General features: G+C 44.2%; 1 protein-coding gene across 1 annotated transcript; it reads left to right on the forward strand.

The window, feature by feature from the left end:
* Positions 1–860: 860 nt before the first annotated feature.
* Positions 861–21734, forward strand: LOC311119334 (traf2 and NCK-interacting protein kinase-like; the record flags this gene model as incomplete). The annotated part of the gene is made up of 4 exons (XM_084194054.1): positions 861–1197; positions 8914–8979; positions 21406–21462; positions 21609–21734. Coding segments are annotated over exons 1-4 (306 nt in total), but the record flags the coding sequence as incomplete, so codon positions are not given.
* Between the last annotated feature and the right edge of the window lie 86 nt (positions 21735–21820).

Here is a 21820-nt window from a genome sequence, read left to right on the forward strand (position 1 = left end):
GGATTGTGTATGTGTGCATTTAGAGGGTGAATGGGCAAGACAAAAATTTACGTGTCTTTGAACAGGGTATGGTAGTAGGTGCCAGGCTCACTGTTATGAGTGTGCCAAGAACTGCAACGCTGCTGGGGTTTTCACTCTGTTGTTCCATGTAGTACATATGTTATTCAAAATACGTTCCTAATGGCTAATAGCAGTAAGGCCAAATTATTTTTTTTATTGAAAAAAATAAAAATCGAATAGCTAAATGATCCTTGGTATGACCTTCTTAAAACAATTACATATGTTAGCACGGTTAATGCAGCGTTATTCCTGCACAACAGTGAACACTAGTGTGGGTGTTTGGGATGTGCATATCACACACTCAAATCATCACTATAATTATTTTTGCAGTCAGGAATTGAGAATACAATCTTCAGTATACAAGACACACAGTTGAAAAAAGTTGAGCGATGATGATGATGGTGAAGGTGGTGATGCTGTTGCTACTGCTGAGGATGATATTAATGGTGATGGAGATGGCGGGTGTGGTGGTGATGATAGCAACATAAGGCTAGGCATACACAGCTGTAGCCATGTGAAGAGATGCAGCAGGAGAGACAAAGAGAAGAAGAAGACAAAGGAAATGATCAGTTTCATGGCACTTTAGCCTGAAGATACAATTAACCTAACCCTTCGTGTGGAGGGGGGTGGGGATGGGCTTTTTCATATCTGTCCCACACACGTGTGCATGTGACATTGTGGGCGTCCCTGTTTTCAGGAGAACCGCTCGCTGCTCGTGCAGCTAGGCCACTCCCGGGAGCGCGAGACTACACGGTTCCCGGGGCGCTTTGCTTTCTCTCGCTGTGTGTGTATACAGTGTGTATGTGTGTGCGCGGCTGTGCTCTCTCGCCGAGTGTTGTCACTATCCGCCCGTGGAGGGGGCCCGTGCCACCGTCTACAGCATGTAGGACCTGGATCACCTCGGTGTCTCGAGACGCGTTCCCCCGGTATCAAACGGAAAAACGGATTATATTACCCATTGTTGATGGAATATTATTAACGGACGCCAAACAGGGATTTTAACGGCTGGATAAGGGAGGGGAGAGGGAGTTTCTCCTCGGTAAATGAGCGGAGAAGAAGCTTCCATTTTGAGAGAGAATCATGGCGAGTGACTCCCCGGCCCGGAGCCTGGATGAGATAGACCTGTCAGCGCTACGGGTAAAGTGTGTGTGTGTGTGTGTATGATAAAATGGGCACTGTATGAATGAGACACGTCTTCTCAAACACTTGCCCCATCCCCCGTTAATAATGGCCTCTTCGCACCGACTGTGTGTGTTTGGTTGGCGTCTTCCGAGCCGCCGTTAACTGCCATGCTCCCGAGAACATCCGCTGATCAGATCATTGATTTAGATCAATCGATGTCTGCTGGGGTGGCAACTACCTCTCTCCCACGCGCGTTAGACTTTTTTCTCAACAATTGGAACGTGATGTAATGGAACCCTGGGCCTGTGTGTGTCTAATAGGCCCCTCTGTCTATTTGGGGCAGATGTTAAGCTGTCTGTCGCGCGGCATCACACTGCCCCAGACACACACACAGTTGAATTATATTAGAGAACAGCAGAAACTGGTTCTGCCATTTCGTGATGAGTCAGTGACAGTGGCCTCGTAGCACTCTAGCTGTGTGTGCGTTTGCATCCTCTAGGACAGGACAACTCAACGAGGTCCAGAGCCTGCTGGTTTTCTCTTCTACCTGATAATTAATTGCACACACCTGGTATCCCAGGTCTAAATCAGTCCCTGATTAGAGGGAAGCAATGAAAAAAAACAGTGGAACTGGCTTCGAGGTCCAGAGTTCAGTTTGAGGGCTCTAAGACAGTTGCCAACCCCCCCAAATGTTTCACATTTTTGTTTTAACCCAAAACTGGCACACCTGATTTAAATTAGTCAAAGGCTTGATGATGATTAATTGACTAATTTAATCAGGTGTGCCAGGTTAGGGTTAAATACAATATTTGAAAGGTCTGGGGCAGGCGGAGGAGAAGGAAACCCCTACTCTAGGAGCTGGAGGGGAGGGGAGATGCACAAGATAGGGGTACAGGCAAGGTCCATGCAAAGGAAATGTAATACCACTGTTCTTTGTGCTGTGTGTGTTTTTGACAGCCTCTGTACATAGTCATTACAGGCAGGTCGTTATGCAACATGATCTTACCAGCAGCAGCAGGCTCAAGCCCCAACATGACAGGCAGGGGCGTGTGTGTGTTAGCTTGCATTCTTGTCATATGGCTGTGAATGATGCATGTACAATGCAAACACACATAACATTTTGCGGCATCTGGATTGTAGAAATGTTGCACGTTCAACATCATTGACTCATTCATCCTCTCTCTCTCTCTCGAAATGCAATAAAACAATGTGCAGCTTCTCAGCTCTTCTCGCTCTTTCCCTTTCTACCAGCATGTCTCCTGAACTCATTCTCTCCATCTCTCTCCTTTTCCATCTACGTCTGATAGATGTATGACAGTTATTACACACACCCACACTGCTGGCCTCTCTCTGAGCTCTCGTCCAGATCTGCGGTGCGACTGGAAATTAGGTCACCTAGATGCAGAGAACTGGGGAGTATTTCAGTGTCTCGCACACTACCCACAATGGAGGGGGATTTCCTTTTCCTGTCTTCCCTGGTCTCACTTCCCTTAGACCAGGGATCATCAACTAGATTCCGCTGCTGGATGATTTTTAAAATATTTTTTTCTTGAGCGGATGTTCGGGGGGCGGAACATAATTACAAATCATTTGTAGACTGCAAATTGACTAAAACATAATTTCAAACCTTACATTTGTATACGATCACGTCTCTCTATTATGCGTGGGAATACTTGGGAACAGATAAAAAAGAAATCACGCTGATAACATGATGTATTTTTAGTCTTTAATGTCCAACATTGAAATACAACAACAACTTGGGGGCCAAATAAATAAATAAAAGTCACCCACGGCCTAAATTTAGCCCGTGGGTAACCAGTTCAGGAACCCTGCCGTAGGGCTGGGCGGTATACTAAAGCAGTGAGGTGTGGTATATTACCAATAAACCACGGCTAAGGGCTGTTCTTAGGCACATGCTTAAAACAATGCTGTTTTCACTTTGCTTCTTAATATAAATCCACTAGTGTTCTATAATTACACTATTAGTTTGTGTTTCTTACATCTGCAAACAGCTAGTTTGTCTTTTCTTAGCAAGTTGGGCCTAAATCCTGTTAGCTGTTAATGCTAATCGCTAGTTAGCTGGCTGGCTGGCTAGTGAGCTAGCTAGCTAATAAATGTACTGAGTAAGAGCAAATGTAATTACCTATACGGCCTGATAATACCAGTGATGGTGTAGACCTAAATCAGCATGTTTGTGCAACAGTATCTTCTAAATCGGAGGAATACAGAAGGCATGAATATGTTTGCTACATGGCCAAAAGTATGTGGACACCCCTTCAAATTAGTGGATTCAGCTATTTCAGCCACAACCGTTGCTGACAGGTGTATGAAATCGAGCACACAGCCATGCAATTTCCATAGACAAACATTGGCAGTAGAATGGCCTTACTGAAGAGCTCAGTGACTTTCAACGTGGCACCGTCATAGGATGACACCTTTCCAACAAGTCAGTTCGTCAAATTTCTGCCCTGCTAGAGCTGCCCGGTCAACTGTAAGTGCTGTAATTGTGAAGTGGAAACGTCTAGCAGCAACAACGGCTCAGCCGCGATGTGGCAGGCCACACAAACTGCCTCTGGAAGCAACGTCAGTGCAAGAACTGTTGGTCGGGAGCTTCATGAAATGGGTTTCCATGGTCGAGCGGTGTAAAGTTCGCCGCCATTTGACTCTGGAGCAGAGTAAACGCGTTCTATGGAGTGATGAATCATGCTTCACCATCTGGCAGTCCGACGGACGAATCTAGGTTTGGCGGATGCCAGGAGAACCAATGCATAGTGCTAACTGTAACTTGGTGGAGGAGGAATAATGGTCTGAGGCTGTTTTTCATGGTTTGGGCTAGGCCCCTTAGGGAAATCTTAACGCTACAGCATACAATGACATTCTAGACGAGTACAGTGGGGGAAAAAAGTATTTAGTCAGCCACCAATTGTGCAAGTTCTCCCACTTAAAAAGATGAGGCCTGTAATTTTCATCATAGGTACACGTCAACTATGACAAACAAAATGAGAATTTTTTTCTCCAGAAAATCACATTGTAGGATTTTTAATGAATTTATTTGCAAATTATGGTGGAAAATAAGTATTTGGTCAATAACAAAAGTTTCTCAATACTTTGTTATATACCCTTTGTTGGCAATGACACAGGTCAAATGTTTTCTGTAAGTCTTCACAAGGTTTTCACACACTGTTGCTGGTATTTTGGCCCATTCCTCCATGCAGATCTCCTCTAGAGCAGTGATGTTTTGGGGCTGTCGCTGGGCAACACAGACTTTCAACTCCCTCCAAAGATTTTCTATGGGGTTGAGATCTGGAGACTGGCTAGGCCACTCCAGGACCTTGAAATGCTTCTTACGAAGCCACTCCTTCGTTGCCCGGGCGGTGTGTTTGGGATCATTGTCATGCTGAAAGACCCAGCCACGTTTCATCTTCAATGCCCTTGCTGATGGAAGGAGGTTTTCACTCAAAATCTCATGATACATGGCCCCATTCATTCTTTCCTTTACACGGATCAGTCGTCCTGGTCCCTTTGCAGAAAAACAGCTCCAAAGCATGATGTTTCCACCCCCATGCTTCACAGTAGGTATGGTGTTCTTTGGATGCAACTCAGCATTCTTTGTCCTCCAAACACGACGAGTTGAGTTTTTACCAAAAAGTTCTATTTTGGTTTCATCTGACCATATGACATTCTCCCAATCCTCTTCTGGATCATCCAAATGCACTCTAGCAAACTTCAGACGGGCCTGGACATGTACTGGCTTAAGCAGGGGGACACGTCTGGCACTGCAGGATTTGAGTCCCTGGCGGCGTAGTGTGTTACTGATGGTAGGCTTTGTTACTTTGGTCCCAGCTCTCTGCAGGTCATTCACTAGGTCCCCCTGTGTGGTTCTGGGATTTTTTCTCACCGTTCTTGTGATCATTTTGACCCCACAGGGTGAGATCTTGCGTGGAGCCCCAGATCGAGGGAGATTATCAGTGTGTCTTCCATTTCCTAATAATTGCTCCCACAGTTGATTTCTTCAAACCAAGCTGCTTACCTATTGCAGATTCAGTCTTCCCAGCCTGGTGCAGGTCTACAATTTTGTTTCTGGTGTCCTTTGACAGCTCTTTGGTCTTGGCCATAGTGGAGTTTGGAGTGTGACTGTGAGGTTGTGGACAGGTGTCTTTTATACTGATAACAAGTTCAAACAGGTGCCATTAATACAGGTAACGAGTGGAGGACAGAGGAGCCTCTTAAAGAAGAAGTTACAGGTCTGTGAGAGCCAGAAATCTTGCTTGTTTGTAGGTGACCAAATACTTATTTTCCACCATAATTTGCAAATAAATTCATTAAAAATCCTACAATGTGATTTTCTGGATTTTTTTTCTTCTCAATTTGTCTGTCATAGTTGACGTGTACCTATGATGAAAATTACAGGCCTCTCTCATCTTTTTAAGTGGGAGAACTTGCACAATTGGTGGCTGACTAAATACTTTTTTCCCACACTGTATGTCCTTCCAACTTTGTGGCAACAGTTTGGGGAAGGCCCTTTCCTGTTTCGGCATGACAATGCCCCCATGCACAAAGCAATGTCCATACAGAAATTATTTGTCGAGATCGGTGTGGAAGAACTTGACTGGCCTGCACAGAGCCCTGACCTCAACTCCATCGGACACCTTTGGGATGAAATGGAACGCCGACACCAAGCCAGGCCTACTCGCCCAACATCAGTGCCTGACCTCACTAATGCTCTTGTGGCTGAATGGAAGCAAATCCCTGCAGCAATGTTCCAACATCTAGTGGAAAGCCTTCCCAGAAGAGTGGAGGCTGTTATAGCAGCAAAGGGGGGACTAACTCCATATTAATCCTTGTGATTCTGGTATGAGATGTTCCAACGAGCAGGTGTCCACATACTTTTGGTTATGTAGTGTAGCTAAGAGAGAACATTAAATGTAGCCAAAGATTATAGGGTCCCCTAGGAAACATTTATCAACACTTTGGTTCCTACCCTGTCACAATAACTCCTCCCTGGCATTTTCATTCTTTGTCATGTCAAACAACACTGTAATTAAAGTGCCCACTATTATATTCTAACTATAGAATTAGAATAGTCATTCTATTTCCATGATTCCAACAGTTCACCCAAGTGTTTTGCTCTAAACCGCAAGTCAAATCGCAATTGCAACATTTGGTTAAGAATAAGGCCTATATTGTTTGCCCATGGTGTGCAGCCCTGAGTGACAGTGTGGAAATGATCTCAAATGAGTGCAGGAAATGCAGAAAAAATATTTTGGGTTGAATTGAACAGTATAAAACAATCAGTATGGAGAAAGATCCATTGAAATTACTTAGAATGTATGTGTTGCCACCGTAGGGTCACACACTACTCATAAAGCAAATGTAGAACTTTTATTATTCAAAAATATGAAATACTGTCATACCGTCCAATTTTTCACAAATACCATGGTATTATATTTTGGCCATATCGTCCAGCCCTACCCTGCCCTACACAGACCCGAGCACTATACACACACACACACACACACACACTATACACACACACACAGAGCGCTGAGGGGATCCATCAATGAGGGGGTCAATACATTCATCAACTTCGAGACACCATCATAACTTGGTATAAAACAAGAAAATGAGCACAATATTCATATTGATATTTACACACACACACACCCATGACTAATGCTTCCCCCTTTCACACACACACACGTTAAAAGATATCGATGTGTGTGGTGGTGCTGGTTGAAGGGGAGAGAGTGTGGTGGGTCTCCGCCTGTCTCTAGAGCAGTGTTCTAGGTTTAAAAATGTTTCTGTTGGACCTTGAATAACGTTGACGTTTTTCATATACCCTGTGGAAGCATGTGGCTGATTTCAACTCCAGTATTCCCTATTCACTCACTCACACAGACACACACACACACACACACACACACACACATACATACATACAGTGGGGAAAAAAAGTATTTAGTCAGCCACCAATTGTGCAAGTTCTCTCACTTAAAAAGATGAGAGAGGCCTGTAATTTTCATCATAGGTACACGTCAACTATGACAGACAAATTGAGAATTTTTTTCTCCAGAAAATCACATTGTAGGATTTTTAATGAATTTATTTGCAAATTATGGTGGAAAATAAGTATTTGGTCACCTACAAACAAGCAAGATTTCTGGCTCTCACAGACCTGTAACTTCTTCTTTAAGAGGCTCCTCTGTCCTCCACTCGTTACCTGTATTAATGGCACCTGTTTGAACTTGTTATCAGTATAAAAGACACCTGTCCACAACCTCAAACAGTCACACTCCAAACTCCACTATGGCCAAGACCAAAGAGCTGTCAAAGGACACCAGAAACAAAATTGTAGACCTGCACCAGGCTGGGAAGACTGAATCTGCAATAGGTAAGCAGCTTGGTTTGAAGAAATCAACTGTGGGAGCAATTATTAGGAAATGGAAGACATACAAGACCACTGATAATCTCCCTCGCAAGATCTCACCCCGTGGGGTCAAAATGATCACAAGAATGGTGAGCAAAAATCCCAGAACCACACGGGGGGACCTAGTGAATGACCTGCAGAGAGCTGGGACAAAAGCCTAACAAAGCCTACCATCAGTAACACACTACGCCGCCAGGGACTCAAATCCTGCAGTGCCAGACGTGTCCCCCTGCTTAAGTCAGTACATGTCCAGGCCCGTCTGAAGTTTGCTAGAGTGCATTTGGATGATCCAGAAGAGGATTGGGAGAATGTCATATGGTCAGATGAAACCAAAATAGAACTTTTTGGTAAAAACTCAACTCGTCGTGTTTGGAGGACAAAGAATGCTGAGTTGCATCCAAAGAACACCATACCTACTGTGAAGCATGGGGGTGGAAACATCATGCTTTGGGGCTGTTTTTTTTCTTTCTGCAAAGGGACCAGGACGACTGATCCGTGTAAAGGAAAGAATGAATGGGGCCATGTATCGTGAGATTTTGAGTGAAAACCTCCTTCCATCAGCAAGGGCATCGAAGATGAAACGTGGCTGGGTCTTTCAGCATGACAATGATCCCAAACACACCGCCCGGGCAACGAAGGAGTGGCTTCGTAAGAAGCATTTCAAGGTCCTGGAGTGGCCTAGCCAGTCTCCAGATCTCAACCCCATAGAAAATCTTTGGAGGGAGTTGAAAGTCCGTGTTGCCCAGCGACAGCCCCAAAACATCACTGCTCTAGAGGAGATCTGCATGGAGGAATGGGCCAAAATACCAGCAACAGTGTGTGAAGACTTACAGAAAACATTTGACCTGTGTCATTGCCAACAAAGGGTATATAACAAAGTATTTAGAAACTTTTGTTATTGACCAAATACTTATTTTCCACCATCATTTGCAAATAAATTCATTAAAAATCCTACAATGTGATTTTCTGGAAAAAAAATTCTCATTTTGTCTGTCTTAGTTGACGTGTACCTATGATGAAAATTACAGGCCTCTCTCATCTTTTTAAGTGGGAGAACTTGCACAATTGGTGGCTGACTAAATACTTTTTTCCCCCACTGTACTCTCTCTCTCTCTCTCTATGGAGTCAGTGTACCGCTATAGATCTCAGCAAGTCCTACTGTGTGTGTGTGTGAGGAGGGGGGGGGAGGAATTCAGATTCCATGGAGTCTGAATTCTTGAGAAAATACTTTCAATGCTTGACTAACCACTCTCTTACTCCCCTCTTTCTCCAATCTCTCTATTTCTCTCTCTCTTTCTCTCCAGGACCCAGCTGGTATATTTGAACTAGTGGAGTTGGTGGGAAATGGAACCTACGGGCAGGTCTACAAGGTAAGACACACCCATCACCACACACTCAACCTATCAGACAGGAGCGTGCCTGATGATTCCTCCCACATGAGCTCTGATCAGCCAATAACAGGCAGGCTGGCTGTCACCTTCCAGTGAACTGTTACGAGTTGCCAATGAGGGGAGAGAGTTGCTGAGTTTTATCTCGACATAAACCCAGGCAATTGTGAGCTAGTATTTCATACCTATTCAATATACATGCGGGGTAAGGCAATTCCACGGTAATGGAATGACGGTGAGACTTCGATTCTTCACTTTAAAATGTATACCAAACAAAAAACATTGATTGCAAAGTTAAACCAATCATACAATTCTATGAACAAAGACTACTTTTAACAATTTCCACAGAAAAATTTACAAAAACAAATTGACTCTAAGAACAGTGCAGATGTAAAGTTTGGCAACAGAATTATTGTAATGTGTTTTTAATGTGACCAAGTTTTCCAAAAACTGTTAAATATCTACTCCAAATTAAGATTAAAAGATTTCTGCAGAAAGAATGGGGTGTCAGCTATTATATGACACATTGAGTTTGAAAAGAAAAAAAGGTATCTTGGTTAATATTTAAAATCTCTTGGTTATTGAACTACAGTAAGTGAAGTGGATTAACACTCGGTAAAATAATGACTGTAACAGAATGACATCATGAGTCCCTGATCTGTACTGTACAGAAATGTATCATTATGAATGTTGTTCTCTTTATGGTGGTGTATCCTGAATAGGTACACAAAGGTAGAAAATGTAATATCCTCTTTTGCATGTTTGGGTATTATTCACAGACGGGTTATTATTCTAATGAGCTCCGCTGCAAAACATAGACGTCTATGTTCAGGTGTGGGCATCACAGTATAGTACAGCACGGTAGAGTTCAGTACAATACAGTACATTTAGACTGTAAACTGAGTGTGCTGTCCAAACTTGTGAAACAGACGTCTATGATTGGTTCGGAGTGAGAGAGAGAGGGAGAGAGCGTTTGTGACTACTATGATTTCCTATTTGCGCCAATTCAATTGCATTTTACTGATTTTTGTTGGTCATTCTGTTATAGCAGCAAAGGGGGGACCAACTCCATATTAATGGCCATGATTTTGGAATGGGATATTCGACAAGCAGGTGTCCACATTCTTTTGGTCATGTAGTGTATGTGGGTTTTTGGTAACAGAATGACAAGACACTAGGCAATATTTCTTAAACTTACAGAAGGGAAATCATTTCTGAAAAAACGCAATATAAATGTTGATATTAGTTGGCAGGGGTCTTCAACATTATTAAGTTTTGATGTACACTACATGACCAAAATCATGTGGACACCTGCTTGTCGAACATCTCATTTCAAAATCATGGACATTAATATGGAGTTGGTCCCCCCTTTGCTGCTATAACAGCCTCCACTCTTCTGAGAAGGCTGTCCACAAGATGTTGGAACATTGCTGTGGGGACTTGCTTCCATTCAGCCACAAGAGCATTAGTGAGGTCGGGCACTGATGTTGGGCGATTAGGCCTGGCTCGCAGTCGGTGTTCGATGGGGTTGAGGTCAGGGCTCTGTGCAGGCCAGTCACGTTCTTCCACACCGATCTCGACAAACCATTTCTGTATGGATCTCGCTTTGTGCACGGGGGCATTGTCATGCTAAAACAAGAAAGGGCCGTCTCCAAACTATTGCCACAAAGTTGGAAGCACAGAATCGTCTAGAATGTCATTGTATGCTGTAGCGTTAAGATTTCCCTTCACTGGAACTAAGGGGCCTAGTCGAACCATGAAACAGCCCCAGACCATTATTCCTCCTCCACCAAACTGTACAGTTGGCACTATGCATTGGGGCAGGTAGAGGTATCCTGGCATCCGCCAAACTCAGATTCGTCCGTCGGACTGCCAGATGGTGAAGCGTGATTAATCACTCCAGAGAATGCGTTTCCACTGCTCCAGAGTCCAATGGCGTTGAGCTTTACACCACTCCAGCCGACGCTTGGCGTTGCGCATGGTGATCTTAGGCTTGTGTGCGGCTGCTCGGCCATGGAAACATTTACATTTTAATCATTTAGTTAGTGAGTGCATACATTTCATGAAGCTTTCCGACCAACAGTTCTTGCGCTGACGTTGCTTCCAGAGGCAGTTTGGAACTCAGTAGTGAGTGTTGCAACCGAGGACAGATGATTTTTACGCACTTCAGCACTCGGCGGTCCCATTCTGTGAGCTTGTGTGGCCTACCACTTCACGGCTGAGCTGTTGTTGCTCCTAGACGTTTTCACTTCACTATAACCGCACTTACAGTTGACAGTTGACCGGAACAGATCTAGTAGGGCAGAAATGTGACGAACTGACTTGTTGGAAAGGTGTCATCCTATGACGGTGCCACTTTGAAAGTCACTGAGCTCTTCAGTAAGGCCATTCTACTGCCAATGTTTTGTCTATGGAGATTGCATGGCTGTGTGCTCTATTGTCAGCAACAGAGGTGGCTGAACTAGACAAATCCACTAATTTGATGGGGTGTCCACATACCTTTTTCCCTCACTGTATATACAGAAGTATTTGATCCCCTGCAGATTTTGTTTGCCCACTGACAAAAAAATGATCAGTCTATAATGTTAATGGTAGGTTTATTTGAACAGTGAGCGACAGAATAACAACAAAAAAATCCAGAAAAACCTATGTCAAAAATGTTATAAATTGATTTGAATTTTAATGAGGGAAATAAGTATTTGACCCCCTCTCAATCAGAAGGATTTCTGGCTCCCAGGTGTCTTTTATACAGGTAACGAGCTGAGATTAGGAGCACACTCTTAAAGGGAGTGCTCCTAATCTCACCTTGTTACCTGTATAAAATACACCTGTCCACAGAAGCGATCAATCAATCAGATTCCAAACTCTCCACCATGGCCGAGACCAAAGAGCTCTCCAAGGATGTCAGGGACAAGATTGTAGACCTACACAAGGCTGGAATGGGCTACAAGACCATCGCCAAGCAGCTTGGTGAGAAGGTGACAACAGTTGGTGCGACTATTCGCAAATGGAAGAAACACAAAATAACTGTCAATCTCCCTCGGCCTGGGGCTCCATGCAAGATCTCACCTCGTGGAGTTGCAATGATCATGAGAACGGTGAGAAATCAGCCCAGAACTACACGGGAGGATCTTGTCAATAATCTCAAGGCAGCTGGGACCATAGTCACCAAGAAAACAATTGGTAAAACAATACGCCGTGAAGGACTGAAATCCTGCAGCGTCCGCAAGGTCCCCCTGCTCAAGAAAGCACATATACATGCCCTTCTGAAGTTTGCCAATGAACATCTGAATGATTCAGAGGAGAACTGGGTGAAAGTGTTGTGGTCAGATGAGACCAAAATGGAGCTCATTGGCATCAACTCAACTCGCCGTGTTTGGAGGAGGAGGAATGCTGCCAATGACCCCAAGAACACCATCCCCACCGTCAAACATAGCGGTGGAAACATTTATGCTTTGGGGGTGTTTTTCTGCTAAGGGGACAGGAGAACTTCACCGCATCAAAGGGACGATGGACGGGGCCATGTACCGTCAAATCTTGGGTGAGAACCTCCTTCCCTCAGCCAGGGCATTGAAAATGGGTCGTGGATGGGTATTCCAGCATGACAATGACCCAAAACACACGGCCAAGGCAACAAAGGAGTGGCTCAAGAAGAAGCACATTAAGGTCCTGGAGTGGCCTAGCCAGTCTCCAGACCTTAATCCCATAGCAAATCTGTGGAGGGAGCTGAAGGTTAGAGTTGCCAAACGTCAGCCTCGAAACCTTAATGACTTGGAGAAGATCTGCAAAGAGGAGTGGTACAAAATCCCTCTTGAGATGTGTGCAAACCTGGTGGCCAACTACAAGAAACGTCTGACCTCTGTGATTGCCAACAAGGGTTTTTCCACCAAGTACTTAGTCGTGTTTTGCAGAGGGGTCAAATACTTATTTCCCTCATTAAAATGCAAATCAATTTATAACATTTTTGACATGCGTTTTTCTGGATTTTGTTGTTGTTATTCTGTCTCTCACTGTTCAAATAAACCTACCATAAAAATTATAGACTGATCATTTCTTTGTCAGTGGGCAAACGTACAAAATCAGCAGGGGATCAACATTTTTTCCCCCTCACTGTATAGTGTAGCTAGGTACAGTTGAAGTTGGACGTTTACATACACTTAGGTTGGAGTCATTAAAACTTGTTTTTCAACCACTCCGCACATTTCTTGTTAACAAACTATAGTTTTGGCAAGTCGGTTAGGACATCTACTTTGTGCATGACACAAGTAATTTTTCCAACAATTGTTTACAGACAGATTATTTCACTTCCAGTGGGTAAGAAGTTTACATACACTAAGTTGACTGTGCCTTTAAACAGCTTGGAAAATTCCAGAAAATGACATCATGGCTTTAGAAGCTTCTGATAGGCTAATTGACATAAGTTGAGTCAATTGGAGGTGTACCTGTGGATGTATTTCAAGGCCTACCTTCAAACTCAGTGCCTCTTTGCTTGACATCATGGGAAAATCAGAAGAAATCAGCCAAGACCTCAGAAAAAACATTTGTAGACCTCCACAAGTCTGGTTCATCCTTGGGAGCAATTTCCAAACGCCTGAAGGTACCGCGTTCATATGTACAAACAATAGTACGCAAGTATAAACACCATGGGACCACGCAGCCGTCATACCGCTTAGGAAGGAGACACGTTCTGTCTCCTAGAGATGAACGTACTTTGGTGCAAAAAGTTACAAATCAATCCCAGAACAACAGCAAGGGACCTTGTGAAGATGCTCGAGGAAACAGGTACAGAAGTATCTATATCCACAGTAAAACAAGTCCTATATCGACATAACCTGAAAGGGTGCTCAGCAAGGAAGAAGCCACTGCCATAAAAAAGCCAGACTACGGTTTGCAACTGCACATGGGGACAAAGATCTTACTTTTTGGAGAAATGTCCTCTGGTCTGATGAAACAAAAATAGAACTGTTTGGCCATAATGACCATCGTTATGTTTGGAGGAAAAAGGGGATGGCTTGCAAGCAGAAGAGCACCATCCCAACCGTGAAGTACGGGGGTGGCAGCATCATGCTGTGGGGGTGCTTTGCTGCAGGAGGGACTGGTGCACTTCACAAAATAGATGGCATCATTAGGAAGGAAAATTATGTGGATATATTGAAGCAACATCTGAAGACATCAGTCAGGAAGTTAAAGCTTGGTCGCAAATGGGTCTTTCAAATGGACAATGACCCCAAGCATACTTCCAAAGTTGTGGCAAAATGGCTTAAGGACAACAAAGTCAAGGTATTTGAGTGGCCATCACAATGCATTTACCTCAAGCCTATAGAAAATCTGTGGGCAGAACTGAAAAAGCGTGTGCGAGCAATGAGGCCTACAAACCTGACTCAGTTACACCAGCTCTGTCAGGAGGAATGGGCCAAAATTCACCCAACTTATTGTGGGAAGCTTGTGGAAGGCTGCCTGAATCGTTTGACCTAAGTTAAACAATTTAAAGGCAATGCTACCAAATACTAATTGAGTGTATGTAAACTTCTGACCCACTGGGAATGTGATGAAAGAAATAAAAGCTGAAATAAATCATTCTCTCTACTATTATTCTGACATTTCACATTCTTAAAATAAATTGGTGATCCTAACTGACCTAAGACAGGGTATATTTACTATGATTAAATGTCAGAAATTGTGATAAACTGAGTTTAAATGTATTTGGCTAAGGTGTATGTAAACTTCTGACTTCAACTGTAGGTAAGTTAGGCTAACCAACTAACATGGGCTATTGAAGATACCAGGGTATGGAGCTAGGGGTTGTTTTTGGATAAGGCTCAGGTATCGGTGCATTTGGTTGCAGTAAACGCTGTATGCTTTCTCTGCCAGTGACTTGATTTTCACATCAAACCGCCCTAATGCACGCTTGTGGGATTACAGCCTGGGTGGGCTGTACAGGGAGTCTGTCAGAGATGGGTGGTTAGTGTGAAGCTGTAGGCCTGTTTGTTTCCGTGTTATCTAGCTTTTCACTAGAAGACTATTGTTTTGTAGGTCTCATAGCCCTTTCCCTCTCTCCCCCTCTCTTTCTCTCTGTCTGGCGTGTGGGGTCTTGTCAGTAGGGTAGCGGGTAACAGTACTCAGGCAGGTCAGGAATGCGAGGCGTCTGAACCAAGTAGTGTTTTTACGCCTCACAACGCTGAAAAGGGAGTATTCTGTCCTTTTTCACCACACACACGCAGTCACACACACACAGAATGAAGGATGTTTATTTGGATCATGGCGGCTTATGTCTCTGTTTACCGCTCCATTGTCATTCTATCAGATTAATTATCTTATCTATTTCTATATCTGTTTCAAGTATTGTTTTATCTGTTATACACTGAGTGAACAAAACATTAGGAACTCTTTCCATGACATAGACTGACCAGGTGAACACTATTATCCCTTATTGATGTCACTTGTTAAATACACTTCAATCAATGTAGATGAAGGGGAGGAGACAGGTTAAAGAAGGATTTTTAAGCCTTGAGACATGGATTGTGTATGTGTGCCATTGAGGGTGAATGAGCAAGACAAAAGATATGTGCCTTTGAACAGGGTATGGTAGTAGGTGCCAGGCGCACCGGTTTGAGTGTCAAGAACTGCAACACTGCCGGGTTTTTCATGCTCAACAGTTTCCTGTGTGTATCAAGAATGGTCCACCACCCAAAGGACATCCAGCCAACTTGACACAACAGTGGGAAGCATAGGAGTCAACATGGGCCAGCATTTGATACCTTGTAGAGTCCATGCCCCGACAAATTGAGGCTGTCCTAAGGGCAAAAGGGGGTGCAACTCAATATTAGGAAGGTGTTCTTAATGTTTTGTACACTCAATGTTTATTTCTGTCTATTGTTTAACCCCTTACACTTGTGGGAATTGGCCTATATTTGACATTTACTGTACTTTTCGCCACATTTGTTGATAACGAAATCTGAAAATACCCTGAATACATTACATAAGACCCCAAAAATGTTCAAGGGTTTGAGTGAGAGGTCTAACTGGCGAGAGGTCTAACTCTCCAAGTGGCCACGCACCTCTCTAAAGTGTGCACAGTTCCTAAGTAATTTCAATGCACTTTTATGACTCAAAGAAGAGTCTTCAACTATAAGGTGCTTTTATTTTTTTATTTTTTTGAGGAACTAGAGCAAGCACACTTGTAGTTGTTTTGTTTGGAACACAGCCCTGCATCCCCGCCATCACACAATTACTGTTGTTTACGCAATCCAAAAACAGTCCATTATAAATCACAATCTGGGTCAGGTGGGAATCATTTTATTGCCAACATAACTAGCTAAATTATAAAATACGATCTTAGTGTTAGGCTTTCACAAGGCAATTTAGAGAAGCAGATCATAATGAGTGCTTTCAGATGCGTGGTCCGCAGCAAATTTTCTTCACAATACAACAAACAGGCTCATTCTGTTCAGGATAACCCAGGGTATAACGCCATGTCATCTTGTAACTGTTCTACATCAAACATAGTGATCATAAACATTGACACTGTATTTCACATTCGTTTTATGTGAAGTGCACATTTGGCTTGCTTGTATGACATCAAAGCGTTGTTTATTTTAATCTTCAATGTCTCATCTTTCAAAATACACTGAGTCCTCTTATTTTACAGCAAACGTTGCCCAATAAGCAGGAGGGATGGGGGCAACGTGCAGTGCTCAGGTTCAGAACGGCTGTCAGTCAAAACCCATACAGCACTGTGAAGCGCAGAACCAGAGCTCTGACGTCACGTACAGCTTGTTACTGTACAGCCCACTGCGTTCAAATTAGGCACTTATCAGTGTCCAAATGTGCAATTTTTTTCTACCCGTATACAGGTACGAGTGTGAAGGGCTACTCAGGATGTGGAGTTGTCATCCAATCTGTTCCCACAGAACGAATAACACCTGTGATTGCGTTATGCCTCTCTCCCATGCCAATAGCCTATTGCTGTTTGGGTTAGTTCTTATTATACAATTTCACTGTAGAGCCCCAAGTTCAGCTCAACCAGCCTCAGAGAGCTCCTTTGTCCCATCCCCCATACACGCGGAGACCGGCTCAATCGGTTCCTTCAGTGATGCTATCTCTTTCATAGTTACCCAATGCTTAGGTGTACCTCCACTGTACTCATATCCTTCCATATCCTTGTCTGTATATAATGCCCTGAATCTATTCTACAACGCCCGGAAATCTGCCCCTTTTCTCTGTACCCAACGCACTAGAAGACCAGTTCTTAAAGCCTTTAGCCATATCCTTAATCTATTCCTCCTCTGTTCCTCTGGTGATGTAGAGGTTAACCCAGGCCCTGTAGCCCCCAGTATCACTCCTACCCCCCAGGCGCTATCATTTGTTGACTTCTGTAACCGTAAAAGCCTTGGTTTCTTGCATGTTAACATCAGAAGTCTCCTCCCCAAGTTTGAGTTATTCACTGCGTTAGCACACTCTGCCAACCCTGATGTTCTAGCAGTGTTTGAATCTTGGCTTAGGAAGGCCACCAAAAATTCAGACATTTCCATTCCGAACTACAACATTTTCTGTCAAGATAGAACTGCTAAAGGGGGCGGAGTTGCAATCTACTGTAGAGAGAGCCTGCAGAGGTCTATCATACTATCCAGGTCTGTGCCCAAACAGTTTGAGCTCCTACTTCTAAAAATCCACCTTTCCAGAAATAAGTCTCTCACTGTTGCCGCTTGCTACAGACCCCCCTCAGCCCCCAGTTGTGCCCTGGACACCATATGTGAATTGCTTGCCCCCCATCTATCCTCATAGTTCGTACTGCTTGGTGACCTAAACTGGGATATGCTTAACACCCCGGCCGTCCTACAATATAAACTAGATGCCCTCAATCTCACACAAATTATCAAGGAACCTACCAGGTACAACCCTAAATCCATAAACATGGGCACCCTTATAGATATCATCCTGACTAATTTACCCTCTAAATACACCTCCGCTGTCTTCAACCAGGATCTCAGCGATCACTGCCTCATTGCCTGCGTCCGTAATGGGTCCGCGGTCAAACGATCACCCCTCATCACTGTCAAACGCTCCCTAAAACACTTCAGCGAGCAGGCCTTTCTAATTGACCTGGCCCGGGTATCCTGGATGGATATTGACCTCATTCCGTCAGTAGAGGATGCCTGGATGTTCTTCAAAAGTGCTTTCCTCTCTATCTTTTAAATAAGCATGCCCCATTCAAAAAATTCAGAACTAAGAACAGATATAGCCCCTGGTTCACCCCAGACTTGACTGCCCTTGACCAGCATAAAAACATCCTGTGGCGTACTGCATTAGCATCGAACAGTCCCCGCGATATGCAACTTTTCAGGGAAGTCAGGAACCAATATACACAATCAGTTAGGAAAGCAAAGGCTAGCTTTTTCAAACAAATGTGCATCCTGTAGCACTAACTCCAAAAAGTTTTGGGACACTGTAAAGTCCATGGAGAATAAGAGCACCTCCTCCCAGCTACCCACTGCACTGAGGCTAGGAAACACTGTCACCACCGATAAATAAATCTACGATAATCGAGAATTTCAATAAGCATTTTGCTACGGCTGGCCATGCTTTCCACCTGGCTACCCCTACCCCGGCCACCAGCTCTACACCCTCCGCTGCAACTTGCCCATGCCCCCCCCCCGCTTCTCCTTCACCCAAATTCAGATAGCTGATGTCCTGAAAGAGCTGCTAAATCTGGACCCCTACAAATCAGCTGGGCTAGACAATCTGGACCCTTTCTTTCTAAAACTAGCCGCCGAAATTGTCGCAACCCCTATTACTAGCCTGTTCAACCTCTCTTTCGTATCGTTTGAGATCCCCAGAGATTGGAAAGCTGCCGCGGTCATCCCCCTCTTCAAAGGGGGTGACACTCTAGATCCAAACTGTTACAGAACTATATCCATCCTGCCCTTCGAAAGTATTTGAAAGCCAAGTTAACAAACAGATCACCGACCATTTCGAATCCCACCGTACCTTCTCCGCTATGCAATCTGGTTTCCGAGCTGTTCATGGGTGCACCTCAAGGTCCTAAACGATATAATAACCGCGATCGATAAAAGACAGTACTGTGCAGCCGTCTTCATCGACCTGGCCAAGGCTTTTGACTCTGTCAATCACTGCATTCTTATTGGCAGACTAAATAGCCTTGGTTTCTCAAATGACTGCCTCGCCTGGTTCACCAACTACTTCTCAGATAGAGTTCAATGTGTCAAATCGGAGGGCCTGTTGTCAGGACCTCTGGCAGTCTCTATGGGGGTGCCACAGGGTTCAATTCTCGGGCCGACTCTATTCTCTGTGTATATAAATGATGTCGCTCTTGCTGCTGGTGACTCTCAGATCCACCTCTACGCAGAAGACACCATTTTGTATACATCTGGCCCTTCATTGGACACTGTGTTAACAAACCTCCAAACGAGCTTCAATGCCATACAACACTCCCTCCGTGGCCTCCAACTGCTCTTAAACGCTATTAAAACTAAATGCATGCTCTTCAATCGAACGCTGCTTGCACCCACCCGACTAGAATCACTACTCTTGGTGGGTCTGACTTAGAATATGTGGACAACTACAAATACCTAGGTGTCTGGTTAGACCGTAAACTCTCCTTCCAGACTCACATTAAGCATCTCCAATCCAAAGTTAAATCTAGAATCGGCTTCCTATTTCGCAACAAAGCCTCCTTCACTCATGCTGCTAAACATGCCCTCGTAAAACGGACTATCCTACCGATCCTTGACTTCGGCGATGTCATTTACAAAATAGCTTCCAACACTCTACTCAGCAATTTGACTGTATGTTTTGTTTATTCCATATGTAACTCTGTGTTGTTGTTTTTATCGCACTGCTTTGCTTTATCTTGGCCAGGTCACAGTTGTAAATGAGAACTTGTTCTCAACTGGCCTACCTGGTTAAATAAAGGTGAAATAAATAAATACATTAAAAAAACGATGAGCTACAAGCTTCCCACCTGGTCTTGTCTTGTTGACTTCCTGTCTGTAATATGCTTTCCGCATATCTGCCATTCCATTTTCGTTTAAGAGTGTGTGTTTTCTGGAGTGTGTGTGTGCATGTGTATGTGACCTAGCTTCACTGGTGTTGCGCAAGGGAGAGTGACTCAGTATGCCCAGAGCTTTTAGGACAGTCAGCTACACAACTGGACCAAGCAGTCCTCCCTCTCGTTCTTCCTGTCTGTCTCTGTCTGTCTGTCTGTCTCTGTCTGTCTCTGTCTGTCTGTTTGTCTCTCTCGCTCTCTCTGTCTGTCTCTCTGTCTGTCTCTGTGTCTGTTTCTGTGTCTGTCTCTGTCTCTCTGTCTGTCTCGGCCTGGTAGATTAGAATGGAGTTGTGGGTTGTCAGCTGTCTCACAGCATGTCTGAACGAGATGAGAGAGAGAGAGAGAGGGAGGGGGGGGGGAGGATAGAACAGAAGTGACTTTTCACAGTTTGGTTCAGCTTCTCTGCCAGTCAAATACAGTCAGTGTGTCTGATGCAATACTGAGAAACATAATGGATTATCTGTGTGTGTGTTATAGCGGTGATGTGTGAATTCTTCCACTCTACAAAGACATAGACACATGCTGACTCAATCCACATCTTATGTTACATCTTGCTGTTTTGGGTATTATTTAACTTCCCTACTGTAGCTGCCTCTGCTGATATACACTGAGTGTACGAAACATTAGGAACACCTTCCTAATATTGAGTTGCACCTCCTTTTGCCCTCAGAACAGCCTCAATTCGTTGGGCCATGGACTATACAAGGTGTTGAAAGCGTTCCACAGGATGCTGGCCCATGTTGACTCCAATGCTTCCCACAGTTGTGTCATGTTGGCTGGATGTCCTTTGCGTGGTGGACCATTCTTGATACACACGGGAAACTGTTGAGCGTGAAAAATCCAGCAGCGTTGCAGTTCTTGACACACTCAAACCGGTGTGCCTGACACCTACTACCATACCCCGTTCAAAAGGCACTTAAATATTTTGTCTTGCACATTCACCTTCTGAATGACACACATACACAATCCATGTCTCAATTGTCTTGAGGCTTAAAAATCCTTCTTTAACCCATCTCCTCCCTTTCATTTACACTGATTTTGAAGTGGATTTAACAAGTGACATCAATAAGGGATCATAGACTGACCAGGTGAATCCAGGGGAAAGCTATGTCATGGAAAGAGCAGGTGTTCCTAAGCCTTGTCAGTGGGCATCAGCAGCAGTCCTGTGTGTGCTGGCCTGCTGGCAGTCAGCCATCTTGGTCAGGCTGAGAGCTGGATCATAGGCTGTGGCTTTGGGACTAAAACACACCCAGGTTACAGGATGGAACTGTTGGCAAAACTCAGCTTTATTTTAGATACTCATCTCTCTCTCTCTCTCTTGCCCCTCTCTCTCTCTCTTTCAGGGTCGCCATGTCAAAACAGGCCAGCTTGCCGCCATCAAAGTTATGGATGTCACTGGCGTAAGTCACACACACAGATGCACAAAACCATTAAAAAAACTGCCTTTCACAGACTCATTTGAGCAATCCCAATTCCTGTCAACTGTGTTTGTGTGTGTGTAAAACTCTAAGTTGTGTGTGTGTCTGTCTGTCTGTCTGTGTTCCAGGATGAGGAAGAGGAGATTAAAGCAGAGATCAACATGTTGAAGAAGTACAGCCACCATCGAAACATCGCTACCTACTACGGTGCCTTCGTCAAGAAGAACCCTCCTGGCATCGACGACCAGCTATGGGTATGTATGCCTGTGTGTCTGTGTGTGAGTGCTGTTCAGTTTGGTGTGTGTTAATCCTCTCTCTCTCTCTCTCTCTCTCTCTCTCT

Source organism: Coregonus lavaretus (assembly GCF_964263955.1).
Source record: "Coregonus lavaretus genome assembly, contig: HAP1_SCAFFOLD_1085, whole genome shotgun sequence".
Taxonomy (NCBI): domain Eukaryota; kingdom Metazoa; phylum Chordata; class Actinopteri; order Salmoniformes; family Salmonidae; genus Coregonus; species Coregonus lavaretus.